The 17,322-nt window shown below is 36.8% G+C and overlaps 1 protein-coding gene across 1 annotated transcript; it reads left to right on the top strand.

Annotated features, from left to right (window-relative positions):
* Nucleotides 1-12,317: 12,317 nt before the first annotated feature.
* LOC108819262 (cytochrome b-c1 complex subunit 9, mitochondrial) lies at nt 12,318-13,472 on the top strand. The gene is made up of 3 exons (XM_018592263.2): nt 12,318-12,538; nt 12,777-12,824; nt 13,258-13,472. Exons 1-3 carry the CDS (start codon nt 12,434-12,436, stop codon nt 13,306-13,308), a joined length of 204 nt encoding a protein of 67 aa, XP_018447765.1. The 5' UTR covers nt 12,318-12,433; the 3' UTR covers nt 13,309-13,472.
* The last annotated feature ends 3,850 nt before the right edge of the window (nt 13,473-17,322 follow it).

The raw sequence follows: 17,322 nt of genomic DNA, 5'->3' as shown, positions 1-17,322 counted from the left end.
CTGCAGTAACCCTCTTCTGAAAACCTCTGAACACTTCCTGATACAACTGAGGTGAACTGTTCCCTGCAGAATATTGTTTCTGAAAATAAACTTGAACAACATCTGCTATATTTTTGTGTCCCCTCTGTATTACTCCATTCTCATCTTGTATCGAAGTAATATTTCCTCTGTTTCTTCTTGTCTTTGTCACTGAGTGAAAATAAGAAGTATTCATATCTCTAGCCCGTAAACACATCACTCTACTTTTCTGTTTCCAAAATTTCCAAGTAGGCCTGATTCGACTCTTCTTTTAGTTCCACTTTTTTCCTGATTAGTTGCAGTGTTTGAACATATAGCTCTATCAAGCCGACCTCGCAGTATACTGATCAGTCCCCCTGTATTATTCTTACTATTATGTTTCCAATAAGAAATATGTTTCCTGGTTCGTTGCAGCCTTTGTAGTAAGGGAACATGTACAAGTTGCATTTGACCTGTTCTATTCCATCCTCTTTGAACTGTGTCTTTAAATCCTTCTTTGTGGACCTTTCGATGATCAAATCGAAAAACTCTTTTAATCTGTTATCTTTCTTGAGACAAGTATGTCACCAGTGGTCTGTGATCTGATTCACCAATCTCCAAAAATCAGTTTCTGCTGCAGGAAACAACTGAAACTATTCCGAGTTTGCCATAGTTCTGTCCAAGCAACATTGTATGTGATGCGTCCTTCTAGTACCAACCCAAGAAAATCTATTACCAATAGATTTGATATCTTCAAAGTCATTGTTACGCAACATATTTTTAAAGTTCTGAAAAGAACTTAGTGGTCTGATTCTTCCTCCAATCTTCTCATGATTACCAAGTATATCATTACAATCACCTAGCAGCATTCATGGTTGGTTCCTACGTGTAAGACCAATTCGTTCCAGGCGTTCCCATGTATGGTATCTTAACGAAGGATTTGGGTGACCGTACACAAACGAGTAAAAGAAAGAGTTTCCATTAGAATTGACTTTACAATCGATAAGATTTGGACATTGACTTAAAACTTGAAGCTGCACATTCTGATTCCAATTGACTACTAGACGACCACTAAGACCTATCGTTGGAACTGAAACACAATGAAGGCAAACTAGTTGAGACCCAACATCTCTGATAACATCATCTTGCTGTTTTGTTAGGCACATGATATCTGGGAGATATTTTCTCTTCATCTCCTTTAGGCGTCGAACTGTCGAGTCATTGCCAAGACCTCAACAGTACCAACAGGTCGTCCTCATGGTGGAAGAGGTGGTTCTGGGCCCACTGCGCCTCTCAACATGTTGTTTGTTCCTTCCTCTGTTTCAGCCTCTATTTCTGCCAAGCGAGTGTTGCATCATATCTCATCTTTCTTCCTCTTTGCACTGGCATTTCCACTTGTCTCCCCCTTTTTCACTGTATTGAACTTCTTTATCTTATCATTAGAAGTCTCCAACCAACTCTTCCTTTTGAGCGTCTCACGTCCATCAATCCTCTCTGCAAAAGTACGAGAAACGTACATCTCCTCCCTTTATGTTAGTATCATCTGAGTACATTGTACGCTTTGCTTCACCATGCCAGAAAACATCTTCGTCATAGTCATCATCTGTGATGTCTGCGTTTGCCACTTCTTCCTCATCCACCGGAAGATTGCCTTCATCTTCTTGCTCCATGGCTTGAGCATCTTGTTGATTCTCCTGAGCAGCCTGATTATCTTCCCCTTCATGAATCTCCTCAATGATAACCCCTTGATTTGGTAGATGACCCTCATTATGTTCTTGATTGTCAAGACCATCATCGCCATCAATCGTGAACTTCTTCCTCTCCACCATTTTGAATCAAACACCTTCCAAAATCATGTGTCATCATACCACAGACCTCGCAGAAGCCTCAGAGACGCTCATACTGAAATTTTAACAGTGTGTTGACTCCCAATGTAAACTGGAAATTACGTTGAAACTTGAGAGGTTGATTGATTTCCCAATTCAATCTCACACGAACGAACTCCAATCTGCCACCAGCTTCTTCGTTGTAATCCATCTGTATGTATTGACCCATAACTCGAGCAATGTGGAGAATCACTTCTCTGTTCATGTACTGAAAGGGAAATCCCTCGAATTTGGATCCAGAAGGGGATGAAGTTGAGGAGAGACATTGTTGGGGATGGATTGTGACCATCCACAAGGCCCAGCGAACAAGAGTCCCATTGCTATCAATTGGGCATTGATCGGCTCGGGAGTCGGCTATCGTTGAGCCACGACTCGGCTCGTGACTACCTTAGGTAAACGACAAGCGACAGAGGAGACGACTTAACGGTTCGGGCCGAACAGTTGATCCGATCAGGCCTTACAGGCTAAAGGCCCACAGGAAAGGCGACGAATTAGGTTTAAGGCAACCGACCTAAGAGACTATATAAGGAGTTGAGGACAAAGAGAAAGGGCATCACCACTTTGACACACAGACTTGCGTCTAGATTAGGGTTTCATTACTTACCTATGTATCTCGCCGTTTTCTTGTACTCTCCGGCTAGACGCTCTCTGAGCACCGGCTAGCCGGCTTTCTCACCTTTGTAACCTCGTTATTCCGACTCTAATAAAACGTCTCTGTTCGTCTCACTCTTGAGTTCTTTTTATTCCTGTTGACCAAACTCACCTCAAACAATTGGCGCCCACCGTGGGGCCTGATCAGAGTAACGTTTCTAGACCGATATGACGATTGGCGACTCGAACCCCGGTACTTACGGCGAAGCATCCGAGCTTACGCCTCCGCCTCCTCCTCCTCTCTCGTCAAACTTCATGAGCTCCGTGATGGCGCGTCTCGCACATCAAGAAGAAGTTCAGAAAACGACAAACGAGCAACTTGCAGCCCTGGTAGCTGCCCTCACCGCTACAGCTGGGCGGACAAGTTGATCCCAGCCCCTCCGCCGCCATCTTTTCGACACAAACCCTGCGACGCCGGTGGAGGATCATGCAGTAGACGAGTCTGACCCTAACAGGCCCCTCACCGCCTACCCTCCTCAGGCGACGACCGACCCGACGACGATTGGCGAGTTCGCTGAGCTCAAACTCAGCCTTCAACATATGAGCTCACAGATCCATCAAGCAACGAGCGCAGCTCCCAGATCGACAGTGTCATCACCTCCACTTCCCGTTCTCCCTTCGCTAGCGAGTTAACCAGAGTCCAACTTCGAAAAATAGAGATGCTACGCCTCCCTGAATACAAACCAGGCTGCGACCCTGGCGAACACCTTACAGCCTTCAACATAGCGATGGCCAGAGCTCATCTCTCTGACGAGGAAAAAGACGCAGGGTACTGTCAACTCTTCGTCGAAACACTGAACGAGCAGGCTCTAACCTGGTTCTCGCAGCTCAGCGAGAACTCGATCAAAAGCTTCCAAGACCTTGTTAGGAATTTATCGATCTTTTGATTGCTTATGCAGATCTTGTTAGGAATTTATCGATCTTTAGATTGCTTAACAACACAAGATTTTTAACCCAGTTCCCTTGCGGTACCTCTGGGGTGGGAACCGTCTCCCACAACATCCACTATCAATCAAAGGGTTTACACAAACGCTATAAGCGCTCAATAGAAAGACACAACAAAGAATTAGAGAGATCAAAGAAACTCTATCCCGAAGCGACATGACTCGAACAATATCTCTTGCCCTTAGTTTCTTCTCTACCCTGATCTCTCTCTAGCTCTCTCTCCTTTTAGGTCTTGTGTTTCGGATAATTAGAAAGCCTTGACCACCTCTCCTATTTATAACACTTGATCTTTCCTATTTTCAGTTGACTTTCCAATTTTATCAACCGACTTTACGAGCAAGGAAACTAACGTGTTTTCCTCTTTTATGCAGATGTTGTTTATTGGGCTGGAAGTGAATTGGGCCCATATGCCCACAATCTCCACCTTATGGCCCAACTTCATCTTATTAATCTCACAACCTCTCTTTCGGATTTTTTGTGTTCGTCTGCTCCACCTTGAGCTAAAACCTCTGCCTCGCATCTGTGCTCACAGGTAACTTTCTTTAAACTCCACCTCCTTGAGTTTCCCATTATCAATATAAACCCGTACATTTGCTATAAGCTCTGATACCATGTTAGAGCTTCATGCAAAGGAAAAAAGAGCAAAGAGAAAGAGAGCTAAAGAGAGATCGGGTAGAAGAAACTTAGGAGACATTGTTCGAGTCATGTCTCTTCGGGACAGAGTTTCTTTGATCTTACTTATTCTATGTTGTGTCTTCCTACTAAGCGCTTAGAGCGTTTGTGTAAACCCTTTGATTGATAGTGGATGTTGTGGGAGACGGTTCCCACCCCAGAGGTACCGCAAGGGAACTGGGTTAAAAATCTTGTGTTCGTTATATAGTTAAGCAATCAAAAGATCGATAAATTCCTAACAAGTGGTATCAGAGCAATCCAGGTTTGATTGCAAGTGCTAGGAGGAGATGGAATCAATACCGGGGAAGTTCAAGTTCGAGATCGAGAGGTTTGATGGAAAAGGAGATTTCGGGTTATGGAAGTACAAGATGATAATGCAGTTGGAACTTCTAGGGTTAGATTCAACGATTCAGGAAGTTTCAGAAACAACATCTGAAACGGACACGGAGAAAGACGAAGTTAAATTGGACGTCAAGGTAGATCCTTTGAAGGACAAGAGGCGAAGAATCTAATATGCATGAGCCTAGGAAATTTGGTTCTGCGTAAAGTGATGAAGGAGACAACTGCATTAGGTGTTTGGAAGGCTTTAGAAAGAGATTACCAAACAAAAACACTTCCTAATAGGATCTACATGAAGCAGAGGTTTGCAAGCTTCAAGATGGATGATCACAAGAGCATTGAGCAAAATTTGGATATTTTTCTCAAGCTAGTTTCAGATCTCGCAAGTCTTAACATCAACATCAGCGATGAAGACCAGGATTCAAGTTCTATCTAGCTTGCCTCAGCAATTTGATTCACTAGTTGACACGCTCAAGTATGGGACGGCGAAAGAAACTCTCACGATGAATGACGTGATTAATTCAGCATACTCAAAGGAAGTGGAGTTAAAGGAGAAGGGATTGCTGAATAAATCCAGGTCTGATGCAGAAGGTTTATACGTGGAATCAAGGGGCAGATCAGAGAAAAATGGTTATAGAGGAAAATCTAACGGCAGGGGCAGATCTAAGTCAAGGCAAAGGTTCGATAAAAACAAAACAAGTTTTTTTATCTGTGGAGAAGAAGGACACTGGAAAATAGAGTGTCCTGAAAGGAGACATAGAGAATCTGCAAACATTGCGACAGAGCCGAAGCAACCGTTAGTATTAACAGCTAGTGTGCAAGACACTAAGCAAAAATGGATCATGGATTCTGGATGTTCTTATCACAGTACATCAAACAAGGAGGTAATGTTTGATCTCAAGGAGTTCAATGTTGGTTCAGTGTTAATGGCTAATAACACTCAATGTGACATCAAAGGAATTGGGAAAATAAAGATTCAGAATTCAGATGGCTCTGAAGTAATACTCACAGGTGTTAGATACATACCGGAGGTGAGTAGAAATTTAATTTCCTATGGGATGTTAGAAAAATCTGGTTGCAAATATAAAGGAAGCAATTTCAAGGTACAGTTCTACAAAGATAACAAGAATGTGATATCAGGAAAATATCAAGATGGAGTTTATTATCTACAAGGCACTGTGGCAAAGAGTAAGAAGAACATGCTTAGAGTGGAGAAAGAAATCAGAAAGAAGTCGTCAAAGACAGTGACGTTTGCTACAAGTCTGATTCAGGGACCTACTCCGTACGGTTTTGAAACAAAATACGCATCAGCTCAAGGTGGAGACTATTTCTTAACAGAGAAAACAGCAGAAATTAAGTCTAAGGCGAGTAGCGAAGAATCTCGGACAGAATCTTCAAGGGATGATGTTTTGTTTGCAAAAGAAGTAAGGCATAAGGATGGTGATCTCTTAGCACACGTTTTGGCTGCACCTGAAGAACTTAATACTACAAAAGCCTATGAAGAGGTTTGGAAGAAGGCTGGAAAAGAAGAGGACGTAGACATACAACTTAAGAATGAAGTTGTAAGGAAAGTGTCACATATATTGGGAGAGGGTATCTTTGGAGATAGAGTCAAGGAGAATCAAACGCTATCTAAGATCCATTCCAAGAAAAATCCAGCAGATTTTCTAAATGAAGCAGTACCTGGACAAGAGGTTCAGGTTCGCTACGTTTCTGCCTAAGAAGGGAGACGCTCCAGGTAACGCCATTATCAAACGCTGTCTCAAAGCTCGCAGAGACAGAGGAGGTGAAACGAGTCAGTTTCGGGTTTATATTGATAATGGGAAAACTCAAGGAGGTGGAGTTTAAAGAAAGTTACCTGTGAGCACAGATGCGAGGCAGAGGTTTTAGCTCAAGGTGGAGCAGACGAAACACAAAAAATCCGAAAGAGAAGCATAGAAACCTAGAGCTAAAGAGTGAAAGAGAGAGATCAAAAGAGTTACTAATTCATAAGTTCGAGTCTTGTGTTTTATATTAACCAAGTTGTGATTTCTAAATAAGTTCTTGTAAGGTTATGCTTTGATAGTTAATAAAGGGAAAGAGCTTTTGATATTGATTTCAATCTAAGTTTAAAGCACTAAGCAAGGTTTAAATCCTAACAAGGGAATCCCGTTCTCCCCAGAGCAATCCAGGTTTTGATTGTGGGGTTAGTGAGATTACGGATTTTGAATAGAATCGCAAAGAAGAAAGATAAAGGGACCTATCTATTCTTTGAGGAAACGGCGATCCATCGTCTCCAAGATTTTGAAGATTGGAAGATCAAAGGGCAACACGGTTTGGCGGAGGGAAGCACGAGGTGTCAAAGAAATAACATCATCTCAAGGGGGTTGAACAAGGTTGGTATCGAAAGTCTTCCTAACAAGGTTAAAAATTAGGGGGCGGGTTCCATTACTCATGGCGGTACAAAGTGTGTTCAAGGATATATCGAAACAAGAAGTTGTTTCAAAATATTTTAGATCAAGGTGGAGATGATGTTAATACTTCAGAAAGATGGTAGTGTTTCGTGATCATCGGTGTTTCATGAAAAGTCAGAAGAAGTTGACAGAGATGATCAAGGATTCAAGGAAGATCATCAAGGAGTTATATTTCAGAATATATCTTGCAAGGCGTAGGAAGTCGCATGTTCTGAGTGATTGGTGCTTAAGAAGTTATCTCACAGTGAAATATGCAATAGGTTTTGTGTCGATAGTCTTTCTAACAACGGAGTTAGACGGCGTGTCCTGTTTTTTTTATAAACAGCGGTACAAGATGTATATGTTCGCTTTGCTGGAGGAGATGTTAAAGTTTTGTGACGTCTAGTATTGAGGTGAAGACTAACGGTGTATTAGTCTAAGTCTATCACTTTGAAAACATGAGGAAGGCTCCAAGACAGAAGAAGACAAAGATTCATAAGGGAATGAATAGAAGAGAAACACGAGAAGCTGTGTTCAAAAATTAAAAGGCATCCAAGTAAGGAGGATGATTGCATGGATAAATTAACAAGCTACGTGGAGAGTAGGAAACACGTACGGTAAATACATGTGTTCTTTTGGCATCACAAGAAGAGAACTGAAAAAAAAAATTATTCTCTAAGGAGGACAAGGAAATTAAACTCACGTGAGGAAGGATCAATATCAAAGACATGTTATATGGAATTGAAAAATCAGAAGAAGTCTGATGGTAAGTCCAAAGGCTGTTGTGATGCAGTGACCAAAGCGTTGGAGAGTTAGCAATAAAGACAACAAGTATTGCAGGAAGGAATGTTGTTTCAGCTAGGAGAGATATCATGGGGTCTAGAAGTGATATCAAAGAAGAGCTGTTACAAAGGTAAGTGTCAAGAACGTCACTGGAGCAGTTGACGAGAAAAAAAAAGGGAAACTAGCAGTTTGATCCAAGACAGTTAGAAGGGATATGGTTAAACAAAAAGAGCTGAATGGAAAGTTGTGTCGAAAGTCTTCCGAACAAGACTGGTTAGGAGGCGTGTTCCATCATGGATGATGGCGGTACAAGATGGATTCAGGTTGTGGTTGTTTAACCATAATGCAACAAGTTTAATCTCAAGGGTTTCAGAACGGATATAGAGATTGTCCAAAGGTTGGATCAGGGAATGTTTCAGGATGAAACATGTATGCTTCAAGGGTGTGTTGCATATGATGCAAAGGAAATTTGATTCTAAGATCAGTGCACATGATAAGAATCAAAAGGATATCAAAGGGAATCAAGTTGCAAGGTTCGATAAGGTAAATCAAAACAAGGTTTCTCAAAGGCTCAGAAGTATGGAGAGTGAGAAGGGTAGCTGCGACAACTATGAAGCTAGGGTGAAGAGATATTTGCTTCAGGTGGAGTAGCTACAGAAAAAGCAAAGGAAATTGTTTCAGGTGGAGCAGCTGCAGAAAAATAAAACTTCAAAAGAAACTAAGTAGAAGTTCCAGTCTAAAACTTTTAAAGAGACAAGGCAAATGAGCAGTCTAAAATATTTAGAAAAGAGATTACTTGAAGTCTAAAGACACAGAACGTGGGTCATCAGGAGCAGCAGAAAAGTGAGTAGCTAGGGGTGCTGCAGAAGATGAAACTGCAGTAGAAGGATACAGGTCTGTTGTTCGTCCAAGAAAGCTGCAAACTAGAAATCATACAATTTATGATTTCAGGGTTCTGAGAAGTCGAAGGGATAAGGAGTTGAGAAGGTAATACAGGTAAAAGGGGTTACCTAGAGTTATCATGAGGAGATACAGTGGTTCGTCGGAGAAACTGTGAAGAGAAGACAAGCTTCACCAGAGGCACAGGCATGGATTCAGAACGTGGTGGTGAATGGTGATAGATGTTTCACCGTAAGAACCATAGATTCTGGCCAGAAATTTATCATGGTTCATTCTCGAAGCAAGCTGAACTCGTCACACAAGGAGATGAAGAGGAGCTTGATAATACACGAGATTAAAGAAGCTAATGGCGTTGGAAAATTATGCCGTGGGGTACGGCGGATGGTCAGGGATGATGGCCGGAGGATGCATTGTTTATCAGAATATTGCATCCAACTTTCACTATCAAAGGAAGCATCAAAGGGAGAAACAAGGAGATATCAGTTGCAGGTGGAGAAGTCACCCGATGAAGGAGCCAAGACAGGAAAAGTTACCTGTAAAGTTCTTCTTAAACAGCCAATAAGGCAAGAGAGTTCGCCTAACAAGCCGAAGGGAAACAGGTACGACGGAGTAACGGAGAAAGCTTAAATGGATCACCAAAAACACTTGAAACCAATTGCCGACGGTTGTTTCACAGTCAAAATCAGAAGGAGTTAATACTCTACTACTAAAGTAAATAAGTAGAAAGTTTCAAAAGCAAACTCAAGACTCAAAGGATGTTACCGGAGAGCTGTAGTATCAACCAGCATGTCTGATCGTTGGTCACCAAGAAGAAATCGCGAGCTCCTTGGAGATTACGAACCTCAAGCTGGTGTTATGATTTACAGGTTGAGTGAATTGAAGACTATAGAAGTTGAGTCGCTTTCTGAAAGAGGAATTGGAGTGTAAAGGGGTGAAGAAACGGTATCGCCGGAGAGATTCGTCGGCGAGACGTCATCACCGTCGCAAGAGATTTGGTTTCTGTAAGGATGAGGACGAGAAGTATAAGATGCTTATGGCCACTCTCTGGACACTGAATTAAACTGGAGAAGGAACTCGACAAAGTCATTACTTCAGTTCGTGTCTTAAGGTGCAGAGTGATTCATCGGCGACGGCAGAAGATTAGCGAGGAAGAGGAAGAGATAAGGTGAAGTTGGGCCATAAGGTGGAGATTGTGGGCATATGATCGGTGTTTCGAGGACCATATGGGTACTCGAAGTGGCATATGGGTACTCTTAAATCTAAGAGCGTTTGTGTAAACCCTTTGATTGATAGTGGATGTTGTGGGACTTTCGTTTGAATACAAACAAAGTCCCACATTGGATGTTTAGACAAATAATGTCTAGTATATAAAGAGATGTCCAACTCTGATTAGTACGAGGCCTTTTGGGAAGGAGCCCAAAACCAAATCCATGCGGGCTTTACTGCTTTGGCCTCCGGGCCCCGCATGGATTTACTTTGGAACTCCTTCCCAAAAGGCCTCGTACTAATCAGAGTTGGACATCTCTTTATATACTAGATATTATTTGTCTAAACTTACAATATGGGACTTTGTTTGCATTCACAACACTACCTTAAAATCATTTATATAACAGAGTCGTAAAAATTTATTATTACCTCAACTGGTGTTGACAATGCTTTGATTTCTATTCTTTTTTAAAGAAATTCAATTGACAACTTCAGTGTGAATCATGCAAAAAGAGTAGTAATAAATGTGAATCAGTTTTTTGAACTTAAAATGTGTGTATCTCTTCATCAAAGTGTATGTACCTTTTCATCCACAAGGACAGCCTTCATCCTAAGAACAACTTCAAGTTTATGTTTGGGATAGTAGTCCCAAATCCGAGAGACCGCACTCTGGTTTTTCATTCTTTTTAGATGAATTGAGATGAGCAATGGCATCTTCAACATAAGTTCTGCAGAAATAGAGAAAGGATTATGTATTAGAGAAGAAGAGAAGAATTATTCTAAAAAAAATTGATAGAAAATAAAGCATAAACCTCCAGCAGAGGGTTTCAGACGATGTTGAAAAGAGAGAGAGATGAAACGATGGTGAAAAAAGAGAGAGATAAAATGATGGTGAAAACCAGAAATAGAATAATATATAAACTAACTTTGTTCAAAAATAATATGTATCGTGTGATGATGGTGGTAAGTTGAGAATAGTTAGGAGATTGTTTGTGTGGTAAAAACGTGGGTAGTTATCCATGTTTATCTCTTTTTAGTTTTTATTGTTAAATTAATTTATAGCAAGTATATAAAAGAATCTTTTAAAATATAATTGACAACAACTCTTAGAAAAGTTTTTTAGCAAAAAAAAAAAAAAACTCTTAGAAAAGTTGATATCTAAATTCTTTTTTTTTTGTCACAATCTAAATTCATATTAATAAGCGTAGAAAAGGTAATAATAATATTTGATTATGGATGCACATGGGTGAAAGTAATTCTTCATAAAACGTGAACTTATATTATTGTTGCAGGAAAACTAAGATCGATAACACAATGGAACACTTCCTTTTTTTTTTTATGATGTGCTGTAGAGACGACGCAGTAATGCAAGGATTGGTTGTTTTATGTAAAGCTTTGCCCTGGTTACAATTTAGAGAACCACTAACCTTGAATTTTTGGTCGTCAAATGTAAAAGTTTAGAGTCTCACTTTCGAAGATACGATACTTGTGTCAGAGATACAATATATAGAAAAGTAGAATAATTCATCTAGGAAAAATCACAAAATAGTTTTAAAAATATAAGTTAACGTGAGTTTTCAAAATAAAAAATATAGGTAGTTGAAGATTTACATTGCAGAAAAGTAGCAGAAAATAGAAAAATCGATTGCTTTCTTTTATTGTTTTAAAAGACTTTCCACATGTCAATTGTTTTTTGTTTTTTTTTTAAATTTCCACATAGTACTATCTGATTCGTAGAGCGACTTGTCTGTGAATGCGGTAGACGGTAAACCTCTCGAAGACTCAGCTTTCGGTTAGATTTACTGAAGGTACCGGACTTATGAGTATTCTGACTATAACAGTTCCGATGAGCAGTCACTCACAAAAACGCCGGGACGCAGGCTCCCGAAGAGGGAAGCCCAACGAAAATCTCTTTCTTTTCTGAGTTCCCTGCTGGGGTGGGAGTTAGGGCGTAGCTTGTTAATTTTTTTTTAGATGAAATTATTCCTGTTGTTCTGGGCAGGTCGAGACGCGGTCGCTTACGATCTTGGACTGGCCCCCTTCGCATGACCTAGAAAGATAAAGAAGTCCATGCTACTATAAGGCCTCTAAACTCCTCCCTCAGGACACTATTGCGTTGCCCATGGGGACGGGGCAGCCCCGACTTCCATAGGTCCTTGGTTCGACCTCCTAATGAGAATTGAGGTCCTTGCGCGGGCGTCTCATCCCTAAGACTTGTTTGCTCTGTATGGAGTGCCCTGTGGTTCCTCGAGTGCCAGCCGCAGAAAGGAATGCCATCAACTAGGGCGCTATTGGCCACTAACCACTCGCTCGCCAGCCGCTCGGGCTCCGCGTTTCAAGTTCGTTATCCTAACCGTCCCCTCTGCTCCACCGCTTTGGTATATAAGAGCAGGCCTATGTTTAAAGAAAAAGTAAACGAACTGTGGGGCCAAGATATTAGGCCGAACCATTGGACCTAACGATTAAGGCCCACTTGGCCTTTCAAGAGACGAAAGAGTCAAAAGAAGAGATTATCTTTCTGATGAATCGCGCTATCGCTATTGTTGTAGATCTGCTTCTTTTTTTTCCAACCCTAATCGAGAACCGCCGATACGTAAAGAGATCAAAGAAAAGGGTTTAATCATGGCCAATCAGAAAGGCGCTCTCGAAGGCTTTTACAGACTGATCATGCGCCGTAACTCCGTCTACGTCTCCTTCATCATCGCCGGCGCTTTCTTCGGCGAACGGGTTAGAGATCCAACCCTTCGTCTTTTACATATTCTTAGCGTTCTTATATCTGTTTTGGGTTTGGATCAAAATCGGTAATTTTGCTGTAAAAATGACGTTTTGAGAAATTGATTAGATCCGTGGTTTTGCAATTCGTAACAATTACTTTTATAAAGGGATGATTTTTTATATGAAATGTTTCGACCAAAAAAAAATATATATATATGAAATGTTTACATGTATGTATGTGTGTGTGCAGGCTGTGGATTACGGTGTTCATAAGCTCTGGGAAAGCAAGAATGTTGGGGTATGTTCTGTTATTATCTATGCTGTGGTTTTTATTTATCAGTTGATAAAAAAATGATTACTTCCATTCTTTAACTTTTGATTCGCTGCATCTAAGTTTACCAAAATGTTCAGCTATATTGCTTGCTGTTGTCTTTCTGTTTTAGTGTCTAGATGGTAGCCATCGTTTCCAACTCTGTTTTGCTGTGCTTACCTTTGAGTAATATAAACTAGCTAACTGATTCCTGGTTGGTCTTTTCTTAGCTTAAGTCGATGTATATAGCTTTTCCCTCTATAATAGTTTTGACCCGAAAAGAAAAAAATTGTTTTTCTCTATGGTTTTTACGTGGTAGTTTAATAATTGACTTCATAATAGTATCTTGTCACTCACATGAGTTGAACAATAATGACTAATATGCTTACTTTCATAACATGATATTGTTGTCATGGTGCAGAAACGGTACGAAGACATCTCTGTGTTGGGTCAAAGGCCTATTGAAGAATGAGATTTCTCCTTTACGAATCTTCTCAGACTAAAAGAAGGAAATGAAACTTTCCTTGTTGTTTTGCAAGTCGCTTCTCTTGTTCAATAAATCATTGGGATGATTTTAATACTTTCACCTAAAGCACGCTTACTGAACTGATTAATTGAATTTTCTGCATTGTGGTATATGATAGCATTTATCACACGTGTCGTTTTTTGTGCATTCCATAGTATGTTACATTTCAAAATGCCCATTAATGAATCTTCTACACTCCATTTCACGATGCTGAGCCCATGTTGGTTTATCAATCATCCTCGAGATGATTGTAACAATCACTAGAGACATCTTTTTCAAAAGGGTCAAATTCAAAAGTGTTTTTTCGCCCCATTACCTATGCCAGATCCCAACATAGAAAGAAGATTATGATTGGGTGACTACCAGAGTAGTCACTGTAAAAAGAGCAATCATCCTTCTTGCATTTTCCAGAATATAAGTGGGAACTAAACCGACAAAACAACATTGGTTCGATTGCGTGCTGAGAAGTTAAAGGCTTTTCGACTAAGCTGTGGGCCAAATTTTAAAGATTAGATCTTGACGCTCTTTTTTTTTTTTGGATCAAACAATAGATCTTGACGCTCTCTTTATCACAAATCACATAAGTTTGTATCCACTACTTTCTAAGGCCATTTAGCCCAAAAAAAAATACACATCCTCTATATATTAATAGAGAAACATTGTAGTTTGTACTAAATAAAAAAGTACACTGCTGAGTTGTTACGTAGTTAGAATGCTAATTTTATTTATATAACGGTTTGAGAATCAATCGAGAATTTTGTTAGTCCAAAATTAAATTGGTAGGGAATGTTATATTATATAATATGTCCATTATGGACCATTCATTTATAAAATTGAAATTTAGTATCAATTTTTCCTTAAATAAAACATAAGAAATTACCTAATATATATATATATATATATATATATATATATATATATATATGTCAATTAATGATTTTAAATAATAAATATTTGCTAACAGTCTGTATATTTTCTATCATTTTGTTTAATTTGTTACTATTAAAATAAATTACACAATTAAATTAATTATATAGTAAAATTTAATTTTTTGTAAATGTTGTATTTTGAATTTTTCAAAACGAGTATAAACTACTAAAACTACTAAATGTCTCACATAAAATTTTTGTGATAAAGTTTTAATTTCTATAATAAGATATAATGATTATAAAACCATACTAGATGTTGACCCGCATGTCCGTGCGGATGTATATTTCAAAAATATATTAATATTTATTTTTCATGTCCATATCAAAGATGAATAAAAAATTCAAATCTGAAGAACCGAACCGATCACGATCCGAAAGAGTAATACCAAATCCGAACCAAAATTGATTAAATATCCAAATTATTCAAAATTTTGATAATTAGACGACCAAAACCATAACCAATTCGAACAGAAGTATTTTGGATATCAAAATGTATCCGAAAAAGATTTATGTAGTTATATATATTAATTATTTTTTAGTTTTCATGTATATAAAAACATCCAGAATATATATGATACTTTTAGGTTGGTTTAAATACTTGAAAATATATAAAATAGTCAAATATAGATATCTAACATAGTGAAAGTACACTCAAAAATAGTTAAAATAATTATTAATTTTTGATCCAAAATTTAAACCAAACCAATTTATATGTTAAGTTTAGGTACTCTGACATATATTATTCAGATTTATATACAATATATTATTTTATTTATAGATGTTAAGAAATTCAAAATATATAAATAATTAAAAATAATAATTTTAATGGGTTATCCGAACCCGAACTGAACCCGCAAAGATCCGAATATAATTCGAACTGAAATTTAGAAATATCTGAATAGGGCTGAAATCTTTGACCCCGGAAACCCAAAACCCAAACAGATCCGAAACGAACCCGAATGGATATCTGAACGCCTAGCCCTAGTCATAATTCGAACTAAAATTTTAAAATATATGAATGGGGCTGAAATTTTTGATCCTGGAAACCCAAAACCCAAACAGATCTGAAACGAACCGGAACGCCCAACCCTAGTCACTATTATGTATTATACATATGTCATCATATAATAAAATTGTATTGGTCCATCATATAAATAATCATATAATTAATAGTATTTTATATGTACCATCTTTTTGTGAGTATTTAATGTGAAATATAAAAATTATAATTTAAGTTGGTATATGAAATTAATCTTTTTGTTATATTTTCTTATATATATTAAAAACATTTTTAATAATGGTTATTGGAAAATATTTTAGTAAAAATAAAATTTTGGATATATGCATATTTTAAATCAATTTTTGATATTAATCAACTTTAAATTATTATTTTGATTTGAAATATGTATATAAAATTTAAATTTTATTTTCTGATTATTTTAGACAAAACAATGTTTTTAGGTAATTAGATTAGTCCATTTTGTATATTTTAAAACTGATATACTTTTTTAAATTTTTTGCATTAGTTTTCTATGAATTATTATTAATTTTGTGATATTCTTTTTCTCTTAAATTGAACTTTTGAAATTTTTATATTTGACTAAACTAAATAAGGTAATAATATTTTTTTAAATTGTTTTTATATAATATGGTATTTATATTTCAGTTTGTGTTTTTATTTTCACCATAAAGAATGGTAAATAAAAAGAATTGTAAATATAGTGACATAATTGTAAATAAAAAGAAATATAAAAAGAATGTTGTTTAATTTATTGTAAAAAAATGGCTAAATGTTTAAATAAAAAGAAGTATTAAATATGTTATTCATGTTTCTAAACAATCCTCATTTGTTATTAATTTATTGAAAATACAATGGCTAAATGTGTAAATAAAAAAAAATACACATCTCTACTATTCATGTTTCCAAACATATCTCATTTATTCTACTATCTTTGTTTCCAAACAATCTAATTGTGTACTTCAACTTTAATAATATAGATGAATAAATAATTTTATTTTTATAAGTGTTTATGTTAATATGTATATTTATATATTTCATATCGTCTAAATTAAACTATACCTCATATGAAAATACATACTTATATTTTGATACTTTCATTGAACATATATTTAAAAGTTAATATTTTAATATTTAAATCTTCATTGTATTTTAAATGATTATAAATTATTGAAACCAGTAAATATCACATATTAAAAAAATTGTTGGTGTAAAATTTTGTTATACAAATAAGAAAATAATAATAAAATCATATGAGTAGAAATCTCATTTAATAAATATACATATTAAAAGTATACTATATATCTATGTTAATATCATTTAATTTAATTATATATCATATACGATATATAAGATTGATTATTTTGATTTATTTATCCTAAAATGATTGCAAATAAATAAGAGTGGTCGTTTAATTTATATGTGCACATCTAATTATTACATAATAGTAACTGATTTCTTAGTTATTTAATATATAATTAATATTTTATTATTTCATAATATGCACAAAAACATAAAATAAGTAATAAATGTAAAATATTTATTTTGCACAGACGCGGATCTTAACCTAAATATGTATATCTTTAATAATTTTAAATCTTAAACATTTTTAAAATCTCAGACAAAAAAGAACGAAATAGAATAAATTCCAAAATAAATATTTATATTGAGGAATAACTAAAATAAAAAAACAACACAAAAAGAGAAAAAATATTGAAGATAGATAGGATTGACACGTGAACGTAAACTTCTCATAACCAGAATTAACTTTTAAATTGCTAAATCATGATATAAAACCGAGGTGACATAGTTTCATTGTAACCAAATACAGTAGGCCCGGGATTCTTTGGCCTAAACGTTAGGTTCTTATGCGATAAGTGATTTTTTTACCTAAAATATTTTTAAAAATGCGATCATCTCATCAGTAAACAAATTATGTAATTAACAAAAAAATTTTACAGAAATTGTTTAAGGGCCAAAAATATTAATTCGTTTAAAAATATAAATTTTACT

The sequence above is a fragment of the Raphanus sativus genome, chromosome 7 (genome assembly GCF_000801105.2).
Source record: "Raphanus sativus cultivar WK10039 chromosome 7, ASM80110v3, whole genome shotgun sequence".
Taxonomy (NCBI): Eukaryota; Viridiplantae; Streptophyta; class Magnoliopsida; order Brassicales; family Brassicaceae; genus Raphanus; species Raphanus sativus.
Note: the sequence above shows the minus strand (reverse complement) of the source record. Positions and strands in the feature narration are given on the sequence as shown.

What these genes read in the sequence shown, in the direction of transcription:
- LOC108819262 (XM_018592263.2), top strand. Translation starts at nt 12,434, where the DNA reads ATGGCCAATCAGAAAGGCGCTCTCGAAGGCTTTTACAGACTGATCATG. An exon ending in GCGCTTTCTTCGGCGAACGG is followed by an intron (nt 12,539 to 12,776) that starts GTTAGAGATCCA and finishes GTGTGTGTGCAG; the next exon opens with GCTGTGGATTACGGTGTTCA. An exon ending in GGGAAAGCAAGAATGTTGGG is followed by an intron (nt 12,825 to 13,257) that starts GTATGTTCTGTT and finishes GTCATGGTGCAG; the next exon opens with AAACGGTACGAAGACATCTC.